This window comes from Phyllopteryx taeniolatus, chromosome 17 (genome assembly GCF_024500385.1).
Source record: "Phyllopteryx taeniolatus isolate TA_2022b chromosome 17, UOR_Ptae_1.2, whole genome shotgun sequence".
In the NCBI taxonomy this organism is placed as follows: Eukaryota; Metazoa; Chordata; class Actinopteri; order Syngnathiformes; family Syngnathidae; genus Phyllopteryx; species Phyllopteryx taeniolatus.
In genome coordinates this window covers 3,490,374-3,511,136 of record NC_084518.1, presented here as the reverse complement: position 1 = coordinate 3,511,136, position 20,763 = coordinate 3,490,374, and the positions used below count along the sequence as shown (strand labels likewise).

The 20,763-nt window shown below is 41.7% G+C and overlaps 1 protein-coding gene across 1 annotated transcript in view; it reads left to right on the top strand.

Annotated features, from left to right (window-relative positions):
- Positions 1-18,530, top strand: part of zzef1 (zinc finger, ZZ-type with EF hand domain 1) — a 35,898-nt gene extending 17,368 nt beyond the window's left edge. Inside the window, 28 exon segments of the mRNA XM_061752520.1 lie at positions 118-197; positions 302-392; positions 468-951; positions 1,034-1,198; positions 1,385-1,504; positions 1,605-1,766; positions 2,717-2,849; positions 2,936-3,074; positions 3,170-3,335; positions 3,423-3,685; positions 4,196-4,368; positions 4,510-4,699; positions 4,783-4,943; positions 5,331-5,611; positions 6,042-6,216; positions 6,317-6,449; positions 6,538-6,761; positions 6,886-7,194; positions 7,286-7,386; positions 7,452-7,587; positions 7,748-8,107; positions 8,192-8,335; positions 9,173-9,341; positions 9,413-9,511; positions 9,611-9,776; positions 10,491-10,641; positions 13,515-13,586; positions 16,350-18,530. Coding sequence (XP_061608504.1) covers positions 118-197; positions 302-392; positions 468-951; positions 1,034-1,198; positions 1,385-1,504; positions 1,605-1,766; positions 2,717-2,849; positions 2,936-3,074; positions 3,170-3,335; positions 3,423-3,685; positions 4,196-4,368; positions 4,510-4,699; positions 4,783-4,943; positions 5,331-5,611; positions 6,042-6,216; positions 6,317-6,449; positions 6,538-6,761; positions 6,886-7,194; positions 7,286-7,386; positions 7,452-7,587; positions 7,748-8,107; positions 8,192-8,335; positions 9,173-9,341; positions 9,413-9,511; positions 9,611-9,776; positions 10,491-10,641; positions 13,515-13,586; positions 16,350-16,430 — 4,928 coding nt within the window. The 3' untranslated portion in view covers positions 16,431-18,530.
- Positions 18,531-20,763: the final 2,233 nt, after the last annotated feature.

The following is a 20,763-nucleotide window of genomic DNA, read 5'->3' as shown; positions in this document are numbered from 1 at the left end:
ATGCTTCCTAAATATCAGCTCTATTCCCTTCTTATTTTTGTTAAGTACAACGAGTTGATCAATATACTGAAGTATCTGTCTCTCTTTTAAATTTCTGTTTGATTGTTTTCTGAATAGTCAATCAAGAATGCAAGTCCTGTCTAAATGAGGACTTTGTGCAGGTGTATTCACTGGCAGACAGCATCAGAACTTGGATGGTGAGTATTACAAGTTTCACAGCTCTGTTGAAAAATGTATATTGAATTTACCATTTATGTGATCACGTCCATGGTCTTAAGCTGTGATTCATATTTTCTGTTAGTTGGAAATGAAGCAGAGATATATTGTTGGCAAAATGAATTTTCCCGATGAGAAAGAAGGAGGTACTGATGAGATTACAATAGAGACCTTAGGTGAGGATTCCTGCTTATTCTTGTCTTTCTTGAATGTATTATTGGTCTAATGTGAGATTGCTTCTTTCTCTGCAGCCGAGATGTGCATTGAGAAGTGCCTACTGCTGTTCAGATTTTCTCCTTGTGGTACACCGTGCCCCGATGGTGATTCATTTAAAGCTGCAGAGGGCGGCAGTGCCCCTCGTCACTGTCCAAGTTCAGTCTCAGAAGACGATTTTCAGGCTAGCTCCTCACTTGAGCCCCCGACGACAGCATCTACAGAGGAGGCGATTGCGGCCAAGCCAGTCCACAGCCAATCTTCCAATGTCCTGAAGGCCTCCTGTACGCACTGCAAGTTAGACAACAAAGGCTCCACCGAGAGTCTCTCATCCTGGGGAGTTGGCAATCCAGCCTCTCCCTCTGCTCTAACCCATAAAGCCCCATTCAGTCGGGCACGGCTACGCCTCCTGTCGTGCCGCTCGATGGAAGAACCCCGCACAACCCCCTCTATCAAAGATCGCTACCCAGTTCTCAAGCACATACTCAACTTCATAAAGGACAACGCTCTCACGACAGCGAAGTGTGTGGCAGTTTGTCATTATATCATTTTTATTAATGATGCCATACAGCTTTTAAACCTGCTGTTTTTTTTCCTCCTATAGTATCCTGCAGACATTGTCGCTGAACAAAGCTCAGGCTGTTAGTGTTTGCAAAGTCGTGGAGATCATTCAAGAGTGTTTGCATTCCCTGGGAAAGCCACACCTCTTTCAAGCCCCATGCATCCTGTTCCTACAAGAACTTTTGACATGTCAGAAGGACTTTACCAGGTACACATTTGGAAAAAAAAATTGCAATAGCAGTACACATTTGTATTGCAGTGGCTAATAGATAAGGTAATGGGAATGACATTATAATAGGCAAAACTATAATAATCTCGATTGCTGATTTCTTGAAGCTGCGTTTTGTAATTGAGTCATCGTGAAGTGGTGTTTAATGCAAATGTTCTTTTTCAGTTATTTTTCACAGTTGTCAGACAGCGGGCGAGAGCTAGGGGCTCAAGTGCGACGTTCCTACCATCAGTTGGTGCTGATTCTGGTCGAAGCAGTGCAAGGATTCACATGTCTTAATGATAAGTAAGCATATTTGTCCATTCCCACTGCAACTACAAAGTGATTGGAGCACACAAGTTTGTGTAGTGAGCAGTGTAACCTTACCCTCGTCACTCCTCCTCAGAGCTCTTCTACCAGCCCTGTCTTGTGTGCAAACCTGCTTGTTGCACCTTCTAGACTTGAATTGGGATGTGCACGACATTCCCCTCTTCCTGAAAATCAAGCTTCCAGAACTCTTACTCAGCATGTCCCAGGAGAACATTAGTGTTCATGACATTGCTATCAGGTAACATTTGAACCACGCTAGAAGCAGAGTAGGCAACTGTATGCTACCATTTTTTTAAAGGCCCCATGCCATCTGTACCCAATTTTTTCCATGCAGTTTTATGCATAACATGGATCAAAAGGAGTCTGTGACCTGATTTAAGTTGGACATCTATGTCGTTTGTCAGTTGAATTGAATAGCCTTTAAACACTAAAACCGCTTGCAAACGACAGGATTGGAAATCGCCGACGGTGTGTGCGAAGTTGAATCTCGCATCTCCGTGGTCGTCTGCCTCGTGGGGGAGCAGCGATAGTGATACCGCTTGGTCCGGAGTTTGGGGTCACAGTGCCATCGGGCGAGAGCATGTTTTCGTTACAAATTATATATAGATACTATATTTCTAATGTTCAATGTAACTGCGGTCACTGTCGCTAAAATATGCGTGCGAGATGAACGCCGTGAGCCAGTTTCGTTATAGCAATTGAGCGGGACCCGCTTTCAAAATGACGACCTCACTTTTACTTCACCCGTGTGAGACGTCCCCTCCTCTGTGGTGTTGTGATTTGTAAGTTGCGGTGAACAGTCCAACGCTCAGTGAATTCTGCTTCACGATGATAGTGTAAGAGCCCCCCCGTGTCGAATGAAATGAAAGCAGGGTCGCTATGAATACTTGACCCAGCCCCCGAGATATCGCCATTCGCCAATGTGCAATGAGAGTGAAGCTTATTTACATGTTTCATATTAGTGAGAAATCCAGGCGTCTCAACTGCCAGGTGTAAAAAGACCAACTCGAATTGCTTGAAAAGGGACTTTCTGGGCATTTTCAAACCAAAATGGGACAGTCAAGATTATCAAAAAAAAAAAAAAAAAAGAATCTGATGACATTTAATTTATCTAATTATCAGTGTGAAATGTATACTAGAGGTTTTACTTAAATGTTGAATCGTTCTGTGGTCTTTGTAAATTTGTAGTCGTTGGACAGAGGAGGAGGAAATTGCAGACTACAAGAAGAACCAGGAGTGGATGGATGAGTGCATGGATGGAATGTTTGAGAAGTTTTATGACAAAATTGATCAACAGGACTCTGTGGAGGACATGCGAAAGGTACATTAAAATAGAAGTCCAAGAGAATGGGATTTAGGTTTAGCAGTTTTGAAAAGAAATTTAATTATAGTTTGTCATTTTCACAGATGCACATGTTCATTGCACGTTATTGTGACCTGCTCAATGTGGTGATTTCCTGTGATGGCTGTGAAAGGATGGCACCTTGGCACCGCTACCGATGTCTGCAGTGCATGGATATGGACCTCTGCAAGACCTGCTTCCTGAGTAAGCCCATACTCAGCTAGTTAAAGAGTAAGAATCATTACGTCTAACAGGATAAAAGCAATTTGACTAAACCAAAGTGTGTATGTGTTAAATAGGTGGTGCCAAGCCTGAAGGCCATGAGGATGACCATGAGATGGTAAACATGGAGTACGCCTGTGACCATTGCCAGGGCCTCATTGTAAGCAGCAGGATCAACTGCAACGTGTGTGAAGACTTTGACCTGTGCTTTGGATGTTATAATGCAAAGAAATATCCTGACAGGTGACACATTCAGGTTCAACTAATGATTTCTTTTTGAATCTCAGTTTACTAATCTGTTAACACTGTTACGATTCAACTAACCTTTAGCCACCTGCCCACCCATCGGATCACAGTTTACCCGATGGTGACCATAAGAATAAGCGACCGCCATCGCTTGATTCAACCATACATCCACAACTACTCCTGGCTTCTGTTTGCTGCTTTGGCACTCTACACTTCAGAAGTGATTAGTGAGAAGCAGGTAGAGGGTGAATCTTTGGACAGTTCCACAATGAGCCAAGCCTCATCCCTACAGACATGCTGCTCCAAGCTTATCACTGATTGCTTGCTCAAGGGGCAGACCAGCAAAGGTATCAATGCAGATTTTTTTTTGAAAATTCAAAATCAAATGACTGTTCGAGCTCCTTTGAACTAGTGTGCAACAGTACAAAATACATGGTTACTGTATCATCAAAGTCGGCACGGTGAAAGACTGGTTAGAGCGTCTGCCTCACAGTTCTGAGGACCAGGGTTCAATCCCCGGCCCCGCATGTGTGGAGTTTGCATGTTCTCCCCGTGCCTGCGTGGCTTTTCTCCGGGCACTCCGGTTTCCTCCCACATCCCAAAAACATGCATGCTAGGTTAGTTGACGTCTCTAAATTGCCCCGAGGTGTGAGTGCGAATGGTTGTTTGTTTATGTGTGCCCTGCGATTGGCTGGCAACCGGTTCAGGGTGTACCCCGCCTCCTGCCCGATGATAGCTGGGATAGGCTCCAGCACGCCTGCGACCCTAGTGAGGAGAAGCGGCTCAGAAAATGGATGGATGGATGGATGGATGGATGGATCTTCAAATGTATCTCACACGCTGCGTACTTCCCATAGGTCTACGAGCTTCGGCTTTGCTCAATCTGCTGTATTCCAATGACTCAGCCTCTGACACTGAGTTGTGTCCAGTTTCCCCCGAGTCCTCTCAGGAGGTTAGTACTGCCACTGACACCTCATCTGTGCCTGGGAGTACTGCAGCAGTCTGCTCCCCTTCATCACCCAAAGACAAGGTGAGGTACAGCACAGGTATTTATAGCATACTGGATGCCTGGCACTTTCCCGCGGATGTGCATTTATTAGTCTACAACACTATTCTCTTATGTTTGAAAGCTTCTTCTGTTCACCCTATCTACTTCTTCTTTCACCTCTAGAGTAAACCATCAGAAGACCAAAAGTCAAAGGAGGTGAACTCACCTCCCACTGCTCCAGCAGAAATGTTTTTACCACCTAACACGGAGGTGGAGAAAAGAAAACTTGTTGTCCAAGACACCTTGGAGTCAATCAGCCTCAGCAAGACACCCTCTTTGTCCAGCGAGGACCCCCTTTCCCTTGTGATACGACGTAAGTTCTGTTATAAACTTGATTTTATCAGTCTATCAGGGTTAAGACTTTCACAGCTTCCTGATTCTGTTATATTTGAACAGCTTCAGAGTCTTGTCCAGCAGTCAACTCTCCAGCATCAGACCATGTCAAGGAGACTGATGACCGGCTTCCCAAGGTCCCCCTCCAAGAGCATGTCTTCGCAGAGTGCTCCAGAGAGAGGATCCTGGGACTTCTAGCAGCCATGCTACCGTCAGTCAAACAAGTAAGTCGTTATTTTAAGTAGGTTTGCAGCAGATTTATCTGTAGTTTTTATTATCCTTCAAACAGAGATACAAAAGTCTTTAAAATTTCTCATCTTTCGATATCAAACGAGACAAATTCCTTGTGTGTCTGGTGACATAATTGGCCAATAAAGTTGATTTGGATATCATCTGGGCCAGTAGCAGGTTTAGCCTAAACCGCCTTAATTTAAACATATAAACTGATGACAAAGTAGGAGCTTTCGTCAGGTTTATGCTAAATGAATGAACCTTTTTCCTTAAAAATGATATTGTAGCTTGCTTAAGTATTGTATTGTGTCCTCAGTTGTTTGTGGTTTTATGAAAGAACTTTTTTTTGGTAAATCCTAAATTGTTTTTCCTCTTGTAAGGGAAGCGCTCTGAGTCTGCCCAGCGTCAGCTCCATCCTGCACCAACTTTTTAGGGCAGTCATTTCCAATGCTGGGTCTCTTAACGAGACGTACCACCTTACCCTGGGGCTACTGGGACAGCTACTGATGCGAATCCCTCCTATTGACGCCGATTGTGCTGTCACAGAGGCCCTCACAAACAAGTATGAGTTGCTGACACGTGGCGAAGCAGCTATTTGTGACACTCATGGCTGGAAGACCACCCAGTTGCTCTTCAGCCTGGGAGCCGTCTGTTTAGACAGGTATTGTACTCTTGAAGCTAAAGATTCACACTACTTGCACTACAGAAGTCAAGCTTGCTATTACAGTACTCTATTCCTTTTATCGATGCAACAATCATAAATTTGCATATCTAGACATGACATTGAATGTCGACTTCCGATAATCAATTATGATTAATCTTAACCTTCACAAAAAATGGTCCCTTTCTGCTATGCTTTCCTACCCTTATTGTGTCCAGCAGGGTAGGTTTAATAAATCATAAATTTGCGTATGTAGTCATGACCTTGAACGTGTACTTCCAGTAGTCCATTATGATTAGTCTACACATTAAAAAAAAAAAACAGTTCTTTTCTGTAAGGCATGCCTACGCTTTTCATATCCATCCAACAGGTTAGGTTTTTGTGCAATTATTGCCATGATTACCTCCTCCCTCGCTCTTGTGTTTTTCAGTCGTATTGGTCTGGATTGGGGATGCACAGTAGCAGATATTTTACATGATCTGAATACTTGTCCTGGTTGGAGCACTGTCATTGCTGCCTTCACTGACCATTGTATTCAGCAGCTGCCACATAATCTGAAACGCACAAACCTCTTCACCCTGCTGGTGTTGGTGGGCTTTCCTGAGGTAGGAAGAAGTGCAAAGCGTACCACTGCATTGGACTTTGGACTTGCTCATTTTATTTTGACTCTCTTGCACAAATAATGAGCACTCTTGTGCCTCTCAGGTGCTGTGCGTTGGCACGCAGACAGTATTTATTGACAACGCCAATGAACACCACACCATGATCTTACTCAAACATTTCACAGAAACAAACCAGGCAGCAGTGGTGGATATAAAGACACGGAAGAGAAAAACCGGTCAGTATTCTAGTAGTGCACCAACAGCATTTTTAGCATGAGGAAAAACACCCACAATGAACACTGTGTGCTTTACTTTCTTTTATAGTCAAGGACTACCAACTCATCCAGTCTCAGGATTCTACAGAATGCCTCGCAGGGCAAACTGAGGGCCATTGTAGCCCAAAGACACTGCTCAGCCGCTACCTGAACAGCTTCATCTCCATCATCTGCCACCTGCTGCAGACCAGCCAGGAAAATGGCTCTCCTGATGCTGTGGAGGCTTCCTGGGTTCTCTCTTTGGCCCTAAAAGGACTCTACAACACGCTGAAGGTACTTGTCATGACCTTGAAATCTGCAAGAATTGAATACAATCTTAACCTCATATAATCATGTGAATAAAGAACACCCCTACTTGGAAGTTCTTGTCTTCTTAACTCCTTGTTATTATGTGTAGAAGCATGGAGTGGAGCAAGCCCAGGAGCCCATCCAAAAGTCGGGATTGACGCAGCTGCTTGTGAACAAGTGCAGCAAGGGGACTGGTTTCAGCAAGTTGTGGTTGTTACGAGATCTAGAGATTCTCTCCATCATGCTGTACTCCTCCAAGCGGGAAATACATTCCATGGCTCAAGACCCTGAGCGGGATCAAAGAGAGCAAGACAAGGAGCATGACTCCGACCACTCAAGTAGCGTAGCTGACGACGCAGATGTCAACAAGCCCGATCCACTGGATGGTCTAGATGAGGAAACTAAGATTTGCTTCCAGGTGATGAGTGAGACTACTTCTCTTTACTGGGGGAAAAAAAATAAAAAATAGTGTTACATATGAGTAAGGTAGACTATTCTCTTCTGTACAGATCACCCACGATGCCTTAAATGCCCCTATGCCCATTCTACGAGCCATGTATGAGTTACAGATGAAAAAAACCGACTCATTCTTCCTGGAGGTGCAGAAGAGGTCAGCATAAAGAGGTTCTTCACATTACCTTTGGCGGCTTTTGTAATGTGCCCTTTCAATTCCAGATTTGATGGAGAAGAGATCAAAACTGATGATACAATCCGCACTTTAGCTCAGAAATGGCAACCAACCAGACGGCCTCGCTCAGAGGACAGAAGCACCAAGGCTGTCGACACGGATATGATTGTGGCATCCTGCATTGTGAGTAATTAGCCAAGAAAATTGCTTTTGAATTGAAATGTTAACACTTCCCTATTGCTTTTTATTCAGCTGGTGCAACGTCAAAGAGCATTACTTTTAGTGACAGGAAAAATAAGTCCAGAAAATGTTCGGTGAGTGTGTGAATGTTTTCTTTTTACAGTCAAAGCCCAGTCAATGTGCAAAGGCCACAGAGGAGTTAAACGTGGCCACGCAGAGACTCATCACCAACTCAGAGAGCGACTTGCAGATCAGTTACGCCAAGCAACGGCGCACGAAAAGCTCAGCGTTGTTGCACAAAGAACTGGATGTTCGCAGCAATAGGGCAGTTCGTCAGTACCTCGTGAAGGTTAACCACGCCATCTCCACGCTGTACGCCCGCCACGTGCTCGCCTCCATGCTGGCCGACTGGCCTGCCGAGGCGGCGTTGAGCGAGGAGGCCCTGGAACTGAACGGCGCTTCTCACATGGCCTACATCCTGGACATGTTAATGCAGCTGGAGGAGCGGCTCCTGTGGGAGAAGGTGACAAGTGGGAGGAGCATCAGGAGTTACTGTATTATTGTCCCTTTGAGTCCACTGAGTCTAAAATATGCTCCCATTGTTCAGATTCTCCAAAGGGTATTGAAAGGTTGCAGCCAGACTATGTTGTGCAGCCTTTCCCTCACTGCTTGTCAGTTTATGGAAGAGCCAGGTATGGCAGTGCAGGTCAGAGAATCCAAGCACCCATATGACAACAACACCAACTTTGAGGTACATATTTATTTTCCCATATTTTCTTTCCTTTTTTGTCAAAAGACATAGCCAACAGCTTTTAATGATCATTGTTTGCTTACGTCGCCAATGGAAATTTTGTGCTCGAGTTGTGTAGCTAGGGTATATGAATGTTAGGACGATTTTCTTTGCATTTACTCTGATATGCCTTAGGCCTGGTTTACACAGAAGGATTTTTCAAATCTTAAAGGATTATCTTCTCACAGACCTCACACATGAAGATCCAAAAAAAATCAGGTATTTAACAGTTTTGGTCGGACTGTGTGTGGTGTTCTCTGATAATCTCTACACAGAACACCACAGACACAAAGATTCTGTTCTGCCGTCTATCTCAAAACAAGTCCTCCAAGGCAGGAATCTTGCGTGGTCACGTGATCTAAAAAAAACAAAGGAGAACAAACACTTTCAGTTCCGGATATGTCGCGCAGATGTTTCCTGAGTGTTTCCGAAGAGACCGGAGGAGTGTCGCGTTGTCGTCAAATACTTCTTGACCTCTGGGGATCCCACTTTATACTAAAAAACTACATTGGGTAGTCATGTTTGTTTTTATTTACGGTCACTCCATTGTTCCTCAGCCAGGGCTCTTTGATTGGCTACATTCCGTTCTGTGTCAGAATTCACGGAGAAATCATTGTTGTCTGTTTTTATGCAGTGTTATAACTTCATTGGGATTTGTAAAATAAATCTAATCATGGGTAGCAAGATAGAGCCCTTGATGGGGATGAAAAAAAGAACATTGGGAAATAATAACACTGATTCCACATTGACATTATTTTGAGTTTTAAATCACAATTTTGCATCTTTTTCTCTCCTCAGGATAAGGTGCACATCCCAGGGGCCATTTACTTGTCTGTAAAGTTTGACTCCCGCTGCCACACGGAGGAAGGTTGTGATGAATTCATCATGTCCAGCAGCATTGATTTCCTTCAAGATGTCCACATCTTCAGTGGCTCTCCTCAGAAATGGACTGATTTTGAAATTCCAGGTCAGGGTCATTTTCGCTACTCCTTGTCGTCTGAGTGTCAAGATCTTGTTGAGAGACGTGTCTTTTCTCAGGTGACACCTTGTACTACAAGTTTATGTCCGACATGAGCAACACAGAGTGGGGCTACAAGTTTACAGTTACAGGAGGTCACAGGGGTCGCTTCCAGACAGGTACAGATAAACACGCCACTCTTCGGATAACGTCATAATGAGCTGTCTTCTTAACGCTGTTCTTACCCTCTGTGTGCTTTTGCTTCTCCTTTGAATCAGGTTTTGAGATCCTGAAGCAAATGTTGGCTGATGAACAAGTGCTCAATCAACTGCCATTGACTGACATATGGGAGTGGCAAGTGGGCGTGGCCTGTCGCCAGACTGGGAACCAGAGACTCAAAGCCATTCACTTGTTGCTCCGCCTTCTGCAGTGTCAATCCCAGACGTAAGAGTTTGTGAACGTCACTGACAATGAGAGTTAAGAAAAGAAAAATCCCATTAGCGTTTAGTTGATTGTAATAGTTATTATAACCCTTTTTTAAAATACAATATTTCTTTATATTTTGTAATGCATGTTTATAACCAAACATTAATATTGCGTGATTTTTTTTGTTTTCAAATTTTGAGAAAAATATATTTTAAAGAAATGTCATTATAAGGCCTATGAGACTGACTGGCATGTCTGAGTGCCATCCGTCTGGGTATGACATGTTATCAAACCTTTGCATTTGTCTGAACAGGCTTTGCATAAAAGCCTTCATAAATGCCTTCATGTTCTCCACCACAATCATGTGGTACAGGATGTGTTTAGGGATTTGCCTACTGCGTGTGCAGACTACATCTGGTCACAATGGCAACGACATACACTCATAATGTTTTCTTAAGGTTAGGATGTCCTTTAACTGACAGAGCAGCACTCTATTGTTTTGTGAGACAAGACAGATGTGGTCGCTTCGAGTATCGAGATATATTTTTTAACATTTTATTTATCATAGGACAACTAATCTACTATTTATGATAGGTTCATGAGAGTCTGAGTCTGTGCTAACTGTCTTTACTCACATGAACTACTGTATCTGTTTGAGCCGCAGCTTTTGCTCGTTCTTTTGCCTGTGTACATCTTTGGGTCTGACTAAATATGGATTTGTTTCCACTTCAGAGTCTATGAGCTGACACTGCTTCGACCTCTGTGGCAGCTCTTTGTGTCCATGGAAAACAACTTAAGCCAGGATCCAACCAGTATCACTGTGCTGCTACCTCTTCACAGAGCTCTCACTGAGCTCTTCTTCATTGCAGAGGCTCGAGCCATCGTGAGTAAACTATACCCGCACATGCTGAAAAACAGGCCACATCTGGTATTGCGTAGACTAGAGTTTGCTGTTTTAGGAAACAAATGGAAAGTGTTATATTATTGAATCCCGCTTTTCGTGCCTTGGAAATACATTGGATTTGTTACTGATTTATTTTTTTGTGCACAGAACACAGGTCAGAGTTGTATTGGTACACTGAAGGAGTACATAGGTTTCTCTTTCTTTCATTTGGATGATCTAATGACATTTAATTAGAGATTATGAGTCAGGACAATTTTTTTTAAATCGATTCTTTTACGTAGCGGGTTACATAGTTCAAAGGGGTTTTCCCGCTGCAGTCCTCCGCTTACACTAACAACACAGCGCTGTCGGTGTTGTAAACGTCGCGAGGTATTTGGTAGGTGCAGGAGGCGCAGTGTTACTCTTCGACAACGGACATATGGAGTGAACCAGCCCAGCCACGCAGTGTGACGTCTCGTTTTCTGATCTTAAATCAGATCCCAACTCAGGACTCCACGGGGCCCCGAAGCAAACATTTTATTTTGGAGCCTGCTTCTGTTTGTATTTCTGCCGGTAATATTGAATCTTGATCTCAAAAGATAGCACGTTCAGCTTCCAGAGCAGACTCGGGTTCATTTACACAACATTCCAAGTGGGATACTGAATATTGTCTCGACCTGATGAAAGTAACAAAATGAAATCTGTGTAATGTATGTCATATATTTACTGTAAAATTGTCATCTGCTTTATTTTTTGGGTTTCCAAAAACAGCAATAGCAATGTGCAAAAAATATCAGATATACAGTTTAAAAATAACTTAATTAATAAATATGAAAAATGTACAAAAAAGAGTATTAAATCAAATAAACAAAGTGTCTGGCAAATACTTATGTAACTGAAGAGATGTACCTGAAACAAAAATGGTTTTAAAAAAAACAATATAAAGTTGAATAATTAGGTCTTAAAACTGCAAAAATGTGCCAAAGTTTTAGCCAAAACAATTATTTATTTATTTATTTATTTATTTATTTATTTATTATTATTATTATTATTTATTTTATTTTTTTCAAGCGGAAGCAGTTATAGTGACATGATCCCAAAAATATATACTTCTGTGGAAGTTGATGCAAGTGAATGCTAGGGGAGCTTGCTAAAAAAAAAAATAAAAAATAAAAAAAAAGTTTCAGAGCTTGTTTATCAGCGGAAATAAAGCCAATCTAAGTAGTTTGGAGGGAAAAAAGTCTTCAGATTTCATTTGAAGGCCTACCCTGGATGACATAAAATTGGTTTTAAAATGTAGCCGAGATTAGCTCTCATTTATCATAAGAGAGGTAAAGTCATGGAATCAGCTCTCGGTATGATGAAGTGCAGTGAGAATTTTGGATACCAATTCCAGTAGATTATGTTCAAAATGTTTTGGCCTATATGTGTAAATGCAAGAAGAAACCAAATGTGTTGAAAGTGTTCATGTTGACTTTCTCATTTTCATTTAAAAAAATAAAATAAAATGTTCTTCCACATACATAGCGTTCGCCTGGTGGGGTACATTATGACAGGCTTTACCAGTTTCCTCATTCGGTTCAAAATAAAATTGTCAGCTTGGTTTCAAACTACCTCTCCTACTTTACCTATTTTTATGCTGATAAAATGGTGATTGCAGGTTTGAAATGTAATAAGGAGAAGGAAATCTACGCACAATTGTATTATTTACCTCTGTTCATATCTGTCTCTGTGACACAAGCCTTGTTTTTCCTCAGCTCACCCGCTCTCGGCCGGCCGGGCTCGAGGCCAAAGCCCAGCCCTGCCATCTGCCAGGCAGCACAGTGTTGCACTGGTCATCCATCTTGCATTGAATTATTAATAATAGTAGTCTCATGGATTAGAAACGTGCCGTTAGCAAGGAGTTTCCCATCCCCAGGTGCAACCAAAGCAAACAATATGGACTCTTTTCCCTTAAGGCTACCTCACAAGGTTTGGGGCTGCGGATCTGACAGTATGAAAATAATAACTTAAAGGATACCAGCTGACATCCATTCATATTCGTTACCTCTGAAAGTTCAGAATTCAAAAGTGGTGAAGTGCTTGTGAACACCCACTAAAGGGCAGTAGCACAACTTTTCCTGGGTAATTTTTCATTGAAGAGGCACAGAAATCCATTTTTAAGAGTTTTCTGAGATTCTTATTTAACGTCATCTAGCATGAATCGAAGGTTGACAGATAAATGATATTTAAAACAGGGACAGTTGGTGGTTGGTGCTCTTTGTAAAGGATGTCAGCAGTAGGCACAATATTACAAAGAACTTTCCAAATGAAAGTCCTATTTTGGCCAAAGAAGTTATAACACTTAGCACATTAGCACATTTACACTTCTGGTTGGGTTATCTTAAATCGTTCGAATGTCTTTTAATTCCTCGCACAGTTTCAATGTGCAGTAGAACTATAATGCATACTGTACATATTATTTCATACACTACAGACTGCATTTGGGTATATTGTAATTCATCATTACAGTACGACATATAAATGTCAATATACGTCCGTCTTTTCACTCATTGTGCTAATATTAATGTAGCGTAATTAGTCAGTATACACATGCCAACATGTAACATTGTCATGGTTTTTTTTCTTTTTAGATTAGATTGTAATTTCTAATCACTCCTCAAAGCTCTTATTTTTACTTTTTGTTATTTTTTAATTTATATTTTGTATTTTTTTCGAGAGTCCTTTGAGTCTTTTAACTCACAACATATACATACATGAAAGTGTTAACGTGTGAATATTGCTGACGTGATCATGTCATTTTATCATGGTGTTAATGAAGTATCTCTCTATTTATCGATCTATTTTGTGACTTTTTTTTATGCATTTTACAGACACAGGGCATCCTTCAGGAGTACTTGTTAGCGATGACCACCGATGAACACCTCCTAAATAATACAGCACTGGTAAGGTTTTATTTATGAATATGTTGACTACATTCAAGTAATCCATTCACCCAGCGCCATTCAATTTATGCATAGGTAATATTCACGAGTTGAAGTCCAGGGTCTTTTTATGTAGTGACTCATCAAGCTGTTGATGTCGAGCAGAGCTTTTGCCCCCCCCCCCCCCCCCCCCCCCCGCCCTTTACCTTGTTTTGAATGTGTGGGCAGCACTCGGAGGACTAATGTATTTGGTGATTACAGCCCATTATCATTTGTGTCAGCGCACGCCTCTGCGTTCTCTATACTTACCCTTAAATAGACCCTAAAGGGGGACCAAAGGTGCAGAGGTGGTGCGAAGGGGTGAAAAAACAATTGAGGTGGTTCTTTATGTATGTTTACCGAATGTCTTTTAGGATGGAAACAAAACAATGACTGATGTGGTGCTAATAATGAAAAAAAAAAAGGAAAAATCACTGTAGTTAAGTTCAACATTGGAGCACTTTGTGTAAAATTATTTTGTCGCTTGAAAGCCTGAATTCTGCTTGGGTGATGTGCTTACACAGAGGGGAACTATATTAAGAGTTCATATTAATAAATAAGTAATATATTGCACAAATAATAATACAGTGGGTACGGAAAGTATTCAGACCCCCTTAAATTGTTCACTCTTTGTTATATTGCAGCCTTTTGCTCAAATCATTTCAGTTCATTTTTTCCCTCATTAATGTACACACAGCACCCCACCCATATTGACAGAAAAAAACGGAATTGTTGAAATTTTTGCAGATTTATTTAAAAAAAAAAAACTGAAATATCACACATCCACTCAAGTATTCAGACCCTTTGCTGTGACGCTCATAAATTTGACCTCGGGTGTTGTCTATTTCTTCTGATCATCCTTGAGATGGTTCTACACCTTCATTGGAGTCCAGCTGTGTTTGAGTATACTGATTGGACTCGATTAGGAAAGCCACACCCCTGTCTATAGAAGACCTGACAGCTCACAGTGCATGTCAGAGCAAATGAGAATCATGAGGTCAAAGGAACTGCCTGAAGAACTCAGACAGAATTTTGGCAAGGCACAGATCTGGCTAAGGTTACAAAAAAGATTCTGCTGCACTTAAGGTTCCTAAGAGCACGGTGGCCTCCATAATCCTGAAATGGAAGACGTTTGGGACCACCAGAACGCTTCGTAGAGCTGGCCGTCCGGCCAAACTGAGCAATCGGGGGAGAAGAGCCTTGGTGAGAGAGGTCAAGAAGAACCCAAAGATCACTGTGGCTGAGCACCAGAGATGAGGTCAGGAGATGGGCAAAAGTTCTAAAAAGTCAACCATCACTGCAGCCCTCCACCAGTCGGGGCTTTATGGCAGACTGGCCCGACGGAAGCCTCTCCTCAGTGCAAAACACATGAAAGCCTGCATGGGGTTTGCTAAAAAACACCTGAGGGACTCCAAGATGGTGAGAAATAAGATTCTCTGGTCTGATGAGACCAAGATAGAAATTGTTGGCCTTAATTCTAAGCGGTGCGTGTGGAGAAAACCAGGCACTGCTCATCACCTGTCCAAAACAGTCCCAACAGTGAAGCATCATGCTGTGGGGGTGTTTTTCAGCTGCAGTGTCATGACAACTGGTTGCAATCGTACAAGTACAGGGATATCCTGGACAACAACCTCCAGAGTACTCAGAACCTCAAACTGGGCCGAAGGTTCACCTTCAAAAAAGACAATGACCCTAAGCACACAGCTAAAATACCGAAGGAGTGGCTTCCGAACAACTCCGTGACTGTTTTTGAATGGCGCAGCCAGAGCCGTGACTTAAACCCAATTGAGCATCTCTGGAAAGACCTGAAAATGGCTGCCCACCAACGGTCACCATCCAACCTGACAGAACTGAAGAAGATCTGCAAGGAGGAATGGGAGATGATCCCCAAATCCAGGTGTGAAAAACTTGTTGCATCCATCCATCCATTTTCTACCGCTTAGCCGAAGTCGGGTCGCGGGGGCAGTAGCTTTAGCAGGGACGCCCAGACTTCTCTCTCCCCAGCCACTTCATCTAGCTCTTCTGGGGGGATCCCGAGGCGTTCCCGGTCCAGCCGGTGCATTCTGGAACTTGTATCAGTTGTGAGGTGTGCATTATATACTAACTGGTTAATTCAAATGCATATAAATGTGGTGTAAATAACAGTTCCTCACACTCAGGGTTAGTAGACAGTGTTAGAAAATAATAATAATCATCATATAATACAGTGAACCCATGCATACTCACAAATTCACCTAGTACCAGATTTTTTATTTTAATCTATCCGCTATCGGGGTTTTTGTCCTTAGGGCAAATCTAAATAATGATTCCTTTTGTGCCATCTTCTATAAAGTGAGTTGAGGAGTTTGATTTCGACAAAAATAGAGCTGTGCCATCATCTTGTGGCATTTTGTTGTCAAAGCCCATGTTAAAATGAGTTGAAAAGTCTTTATGGGGCTATCAATTACTCACAGATTTTCGCTATTTGTGTTAGGGCTCGGTCCTTATTACAATCGGCATGGGTTGATGTAATACAATAAAATGACTACGATTATCGGAATTTTTTTAGGTGTTCTAAGATGATAAGGTCTAAATGTGTTCTCATGTTGAAGCCCAATAAGAAAGAGGAGAAGAAAAAAAAAAAAAAAAAGGGGGAACATATTGTAAATTTTATTCCACACAAATGTTGCCAGAATTTAAACTTGCGTTCTTGCGTTGATGTTCTCCCATGTATTTGACTCACACACTCTTCATTTTCTCATGTAGGCTCTCAAGAACATCGCCGCCATCAGCCTGGCAATCAATTACCCCAATAAATCCACCAAGCTGCTGAATGTGTCCCAGTGAGAGATCCTGAGGGAGACGTATGAGAGGAGCAGCCTAAGGGAGGGGACGCACATCTTGATCATGAAGGGAGAGGGAGAAAAAGCTCCCTGAGCAGCCAGTGCCCTTTTTCCTCTGACAGGCAACGCACTGGTGGCTCTTTGCAGAACTCTGAACCCGAGCTGCCTGAGGCAGACTCAACAAGCACTTTTTACACTCACTCACAATCCCCTTTGCCTTAGATGAAGCCCATATGTCTGCATGTGTATTCACATGTAAATACTGTGGGGTCCTTTTTCTTTTTTTAATTCTATATTTTTTACTGGATGAGGCTGTGCTGAGGGGCATGGAGTTTGCCAAATTCCCAACTTTCAAGAAAACATGCCTTTAGAAAAAAAAAACAAAAAAAAAAACCCAAAAAGCAAGTAGTGGTTGAACGTTGTAGAAACGGGTCACACTGACGCCTCGCTTGTCTCAGCGGACATGCAGAGCATCCTAAAAATACTGTGCAGGAGTCTCATTTGCCGTCGCAGGGGAAAAACGCTGAACTCTTCCCTTGAATCTTTGCAATATTTGATTTCCTTTCCAGACGACGTACACAAGGAGGAACTAGTATTTTGGGACTCTTGTTCCAAGGTTTAGTCAGTATCTCGAAAGCAGGTACCTCTCCGATGGTACCTGCGATGCCTTGTCTTGGCATAGAATGGGGATTAGGATTCGCCTTGAGGGAAGACTGAGAGCATTCTGTTTGTGCGTTTCTCTCCTCACTTTATTCATGTACAGTACCCTCACAGAGCTCACCAGTAAATTCATTTAAACCAACTATAATGTCATCTCATGTGAATAATTAACCCCGAAAAAGTCCCTTGATTATCTTCAAGGCCTTTAGTTTTAGCCAGAGACTCGATTTATTTTTGGGTTGTTTTACGATGTTTACCTAAAGGTTTGATAGCCCTGATGAAGTTTGGATGTCAGACGAAGCGGGGCCATCAATAACCATTCACGTGACTTTGTGTCCAGCAAAGTAAAACAGTCTTACCATTAAAAAGATGGACAGTCTTCAGCCCGATGAAACAGAACTCAGTGTTGGTATAAATGTCCACAGATGAACATAAATGGAAGTGAAAACTGAGGAAGTTGGATTATTTAATACCTCAAATGATGAAGATATTCAGTGTGGCGCTTCTTCGGGAGGTGATGTTCAATTACATGCCCCTAGCGGCTAGAGGAGAGTTTGTTAGCCAAATACAGACAGTCCGATGCAGTTTTATGTCATTTTTGGGCAAGTTGATGATGGGTTTTTTTTTTTTTTCCTGCCATTGAAATATTTGTTTCAGCTGGAGATTTTTGTTGTTGTAGAAAATCACGTTCCTTTATGCCAAAGAAACCCACAGCCGTCAGAGCAGAGAAACCTTCGTAGATATCTTTCTTAATTTTTGTTTTGTTTTTAATTATCTGGATGACAGTCCTACAGGAAAAGTAGGAAAGTGTAGTGGTTTTGTTTACACCAACATCAGCTTGAGATAAATGAGAGGAAGAAGTAATTAGCCTCCTCTTGGCTTCTAGAATGCCTCACCAATCTACAACGTGCCTAAGGTTAACAATCATTATTTAACGAGTGGGGTTTATTCAGTTGATTTAAAAGAGGAAATGTCATTCTTGTCATTTGAAGTTTTTGTACATTTTTACTTTTATTATTGCTTTTGTTTTCCTTGCGAATGCTGGAGTCTAGTCGTTTGAATGTACATACTGTATCTTGTGAATATTAAATGCACAGGAGGAGAATGATAGCGACCCCTTATAAATATCATCACTTATTGGGCACGAACAGATGGACACTTTGAGTCTGATTTTGTATGCATGCCACATTGAAGGCAAAAACAATACTGCTTGGTGATCCATTTCTAATTAAAAAAAAAAAAAAAAAAAAGAAATGACATCAATGCACCCAATGCAACCTGCAGTCTTTTTTTGTTTTTGTTTTTTTTGGAAGTATTTCTTGCAGAAACAAATGTATTGATCACTCACTATCTGGAAGTGATTAGAGCCCACACACTGTCAGCACATCACAGTTCTTTTTTCTTGGTGCCTAAAAGAAAAGTAAAGCTAAAACAAGTAACAAGACCACGTAGTCCATTGATATGCCTGCTTTCTCTTGACACGGCTTTTTTACACAACCTGGTCTGACTCCTCATACAGTTCCTGTAATCAGGAGCCTCGAAGGTAATTATCACTGGCGCGATAATGATATCAAATGGAGGAAATACTCAATAAGAGTCCAGATGTTCCGGTTCTTCTCTATGCCCTCCTGAAGCTCCCTCACTGGCATGAGTCAGCTCTCCCTCCTTCTCCTGCTGCTGCTCTGCCTCTTCTAATTATTTGCTCTTGTGGTATCATTTTAAAGAATGATGGGCAGGTAGAGAAAATCTGTTTGTGTTTGTTTGTTTTTTTGCGTGCTGTGGTTGCTTGAGACGGAGATATCAATTGGATTTATTCACACAATTACCAGACCGGAAGTAATTATTTAATCCCCTGCTGAATATATATGAAAAAATGTTTGCCCCGTTTCTGATTTTTTTGTTTTGTTTGTTGCACGTTTGTCACACTTAATGTTTCCCATCATCACCCAAATTGAAATATTAGTCTAACACAAGTAAAGACAAAATTCGCTTTTTAAAAGGTTTTTATTATTGAGAAAAATTCCACACCGACATGGCCCTGTGTGAAAAAGGGATTTCCCCCTGTTAAAAATGAGAGAAAGTAATTGAGATCTGTCAGTGTGGAAAAGGCTATAAAGCCATTTCTAAAGCGTTGGGACTCCAGCGAACCACAGTGAGAGCCATTATCCACAAACGGTGAAAACACAGAACAGTGGTGAACCTTCCCGGGAGTGGCCAGCCGACCAAAATTACTCCAAGAGCGGAATGACGACTCATCCAAGAGGTCACACAAGACCTCACAATAACATCCAAAGAACTGCAGGCCTCACTTGCCTCAGTTAAGGTCAGTGTTCACGACTCCACCAGAAGAAAAATAATGGCCTGCATGGCAGAGTTACAGGACAAAACCAATGCTGAGCAAAAAGAACATAAAGGCTTGTCTCAATTTTGCCAGAAGACATCTTGATGATCCTCAAGACTTTGGGGAAATGACTCTATGGTCTGATGAGACAAAAGTTGAACTTTTTGGAAGGTGTGTGTCCCATTACATCTGGCGTAAAGGTAACGCCCCATTTCAGGAAAAGATCATACCAGCAGTAAAATATGGTGGTGGTCGTGTGATGGTCTGGGGCTGTTTTGCTACTTCAGGACCTGCAAGACTTGCTGTGATAAATATAATTAGCAATTATGCTGTCTACCAAAAAATCCTGAAGGAGAGGTCCGGCCCTCTGTACGTGACTTCAAGCTGAAACGAACTTGGGTTCTGCAGCAGGACAATGATCCAACACACCCCAGCAAGTCCACCTCTGAATGGCTGAAGAAAAACAAAATAAAGACTTTGGAGTGGCCTAGTCCAAGTCGTAGCCTGAATCCTATTGAGATGCTTAAAAAGGCGCTTAATGCTCGAAAACCCTCCAGTGTGGCTGAATTACAACAATTGTGCAAAGCTGAGTGGGCCAAAATTCCTCCACTGCGCAGTAAGAGACTCATTGCAAGTGATCGAAAACTCTTGATTGTAGTTGTTGCTGCTGCTGAGGGTGGCCCAACCAGTTATTAGGTTTAGGGGGCAATCACTTTTTCACACAGGGCCATGTAGGTTTGGATTTCTTTTCTCCCTTAATAATAAAAAAAAACATTTAAAAACTGTGTTTTGTATTTGACGAATATTTAAATCTGTTTGATGATGGGAAACATTTAACTGTGACAAACATGCAAAAAAAAATAAAAAATCAGAATGGGGGCAAACACTTTTTCACTGTACGTTTGCTCACTTACAATGAAATAATCAGTCTTTAGTTTTATGTTTTTCATTGGTTATGGTAATAGAATAGCAGTTTAAAATTCATTTTTAAAAAAACAAGATAAATGTTTAGAAATGTGCATTTTATTACAAACCCCAATTCCAATCCATTTGGGACATTGTGTAAAATGTAAACAAACGGATTACAATGTTTCGCAAATCCTTTTCATCTTATAGTCAATTGAATACCCTACAAAGAGGGTAGAAAGATATTTGTTTAAACGGATACATTTTTTAATTTTTTATTTTTTTGCAAATATTCACTCCTTTTGAATTTGATACCTGCAACACGTTCCTGGACAGGCACATGTTTACCACTGTCTTACATCACCTTTCCATTTAATAACAAATTATAATGTCAATATATGTCCTTGAAAAAGACAATACTTGGATGGCA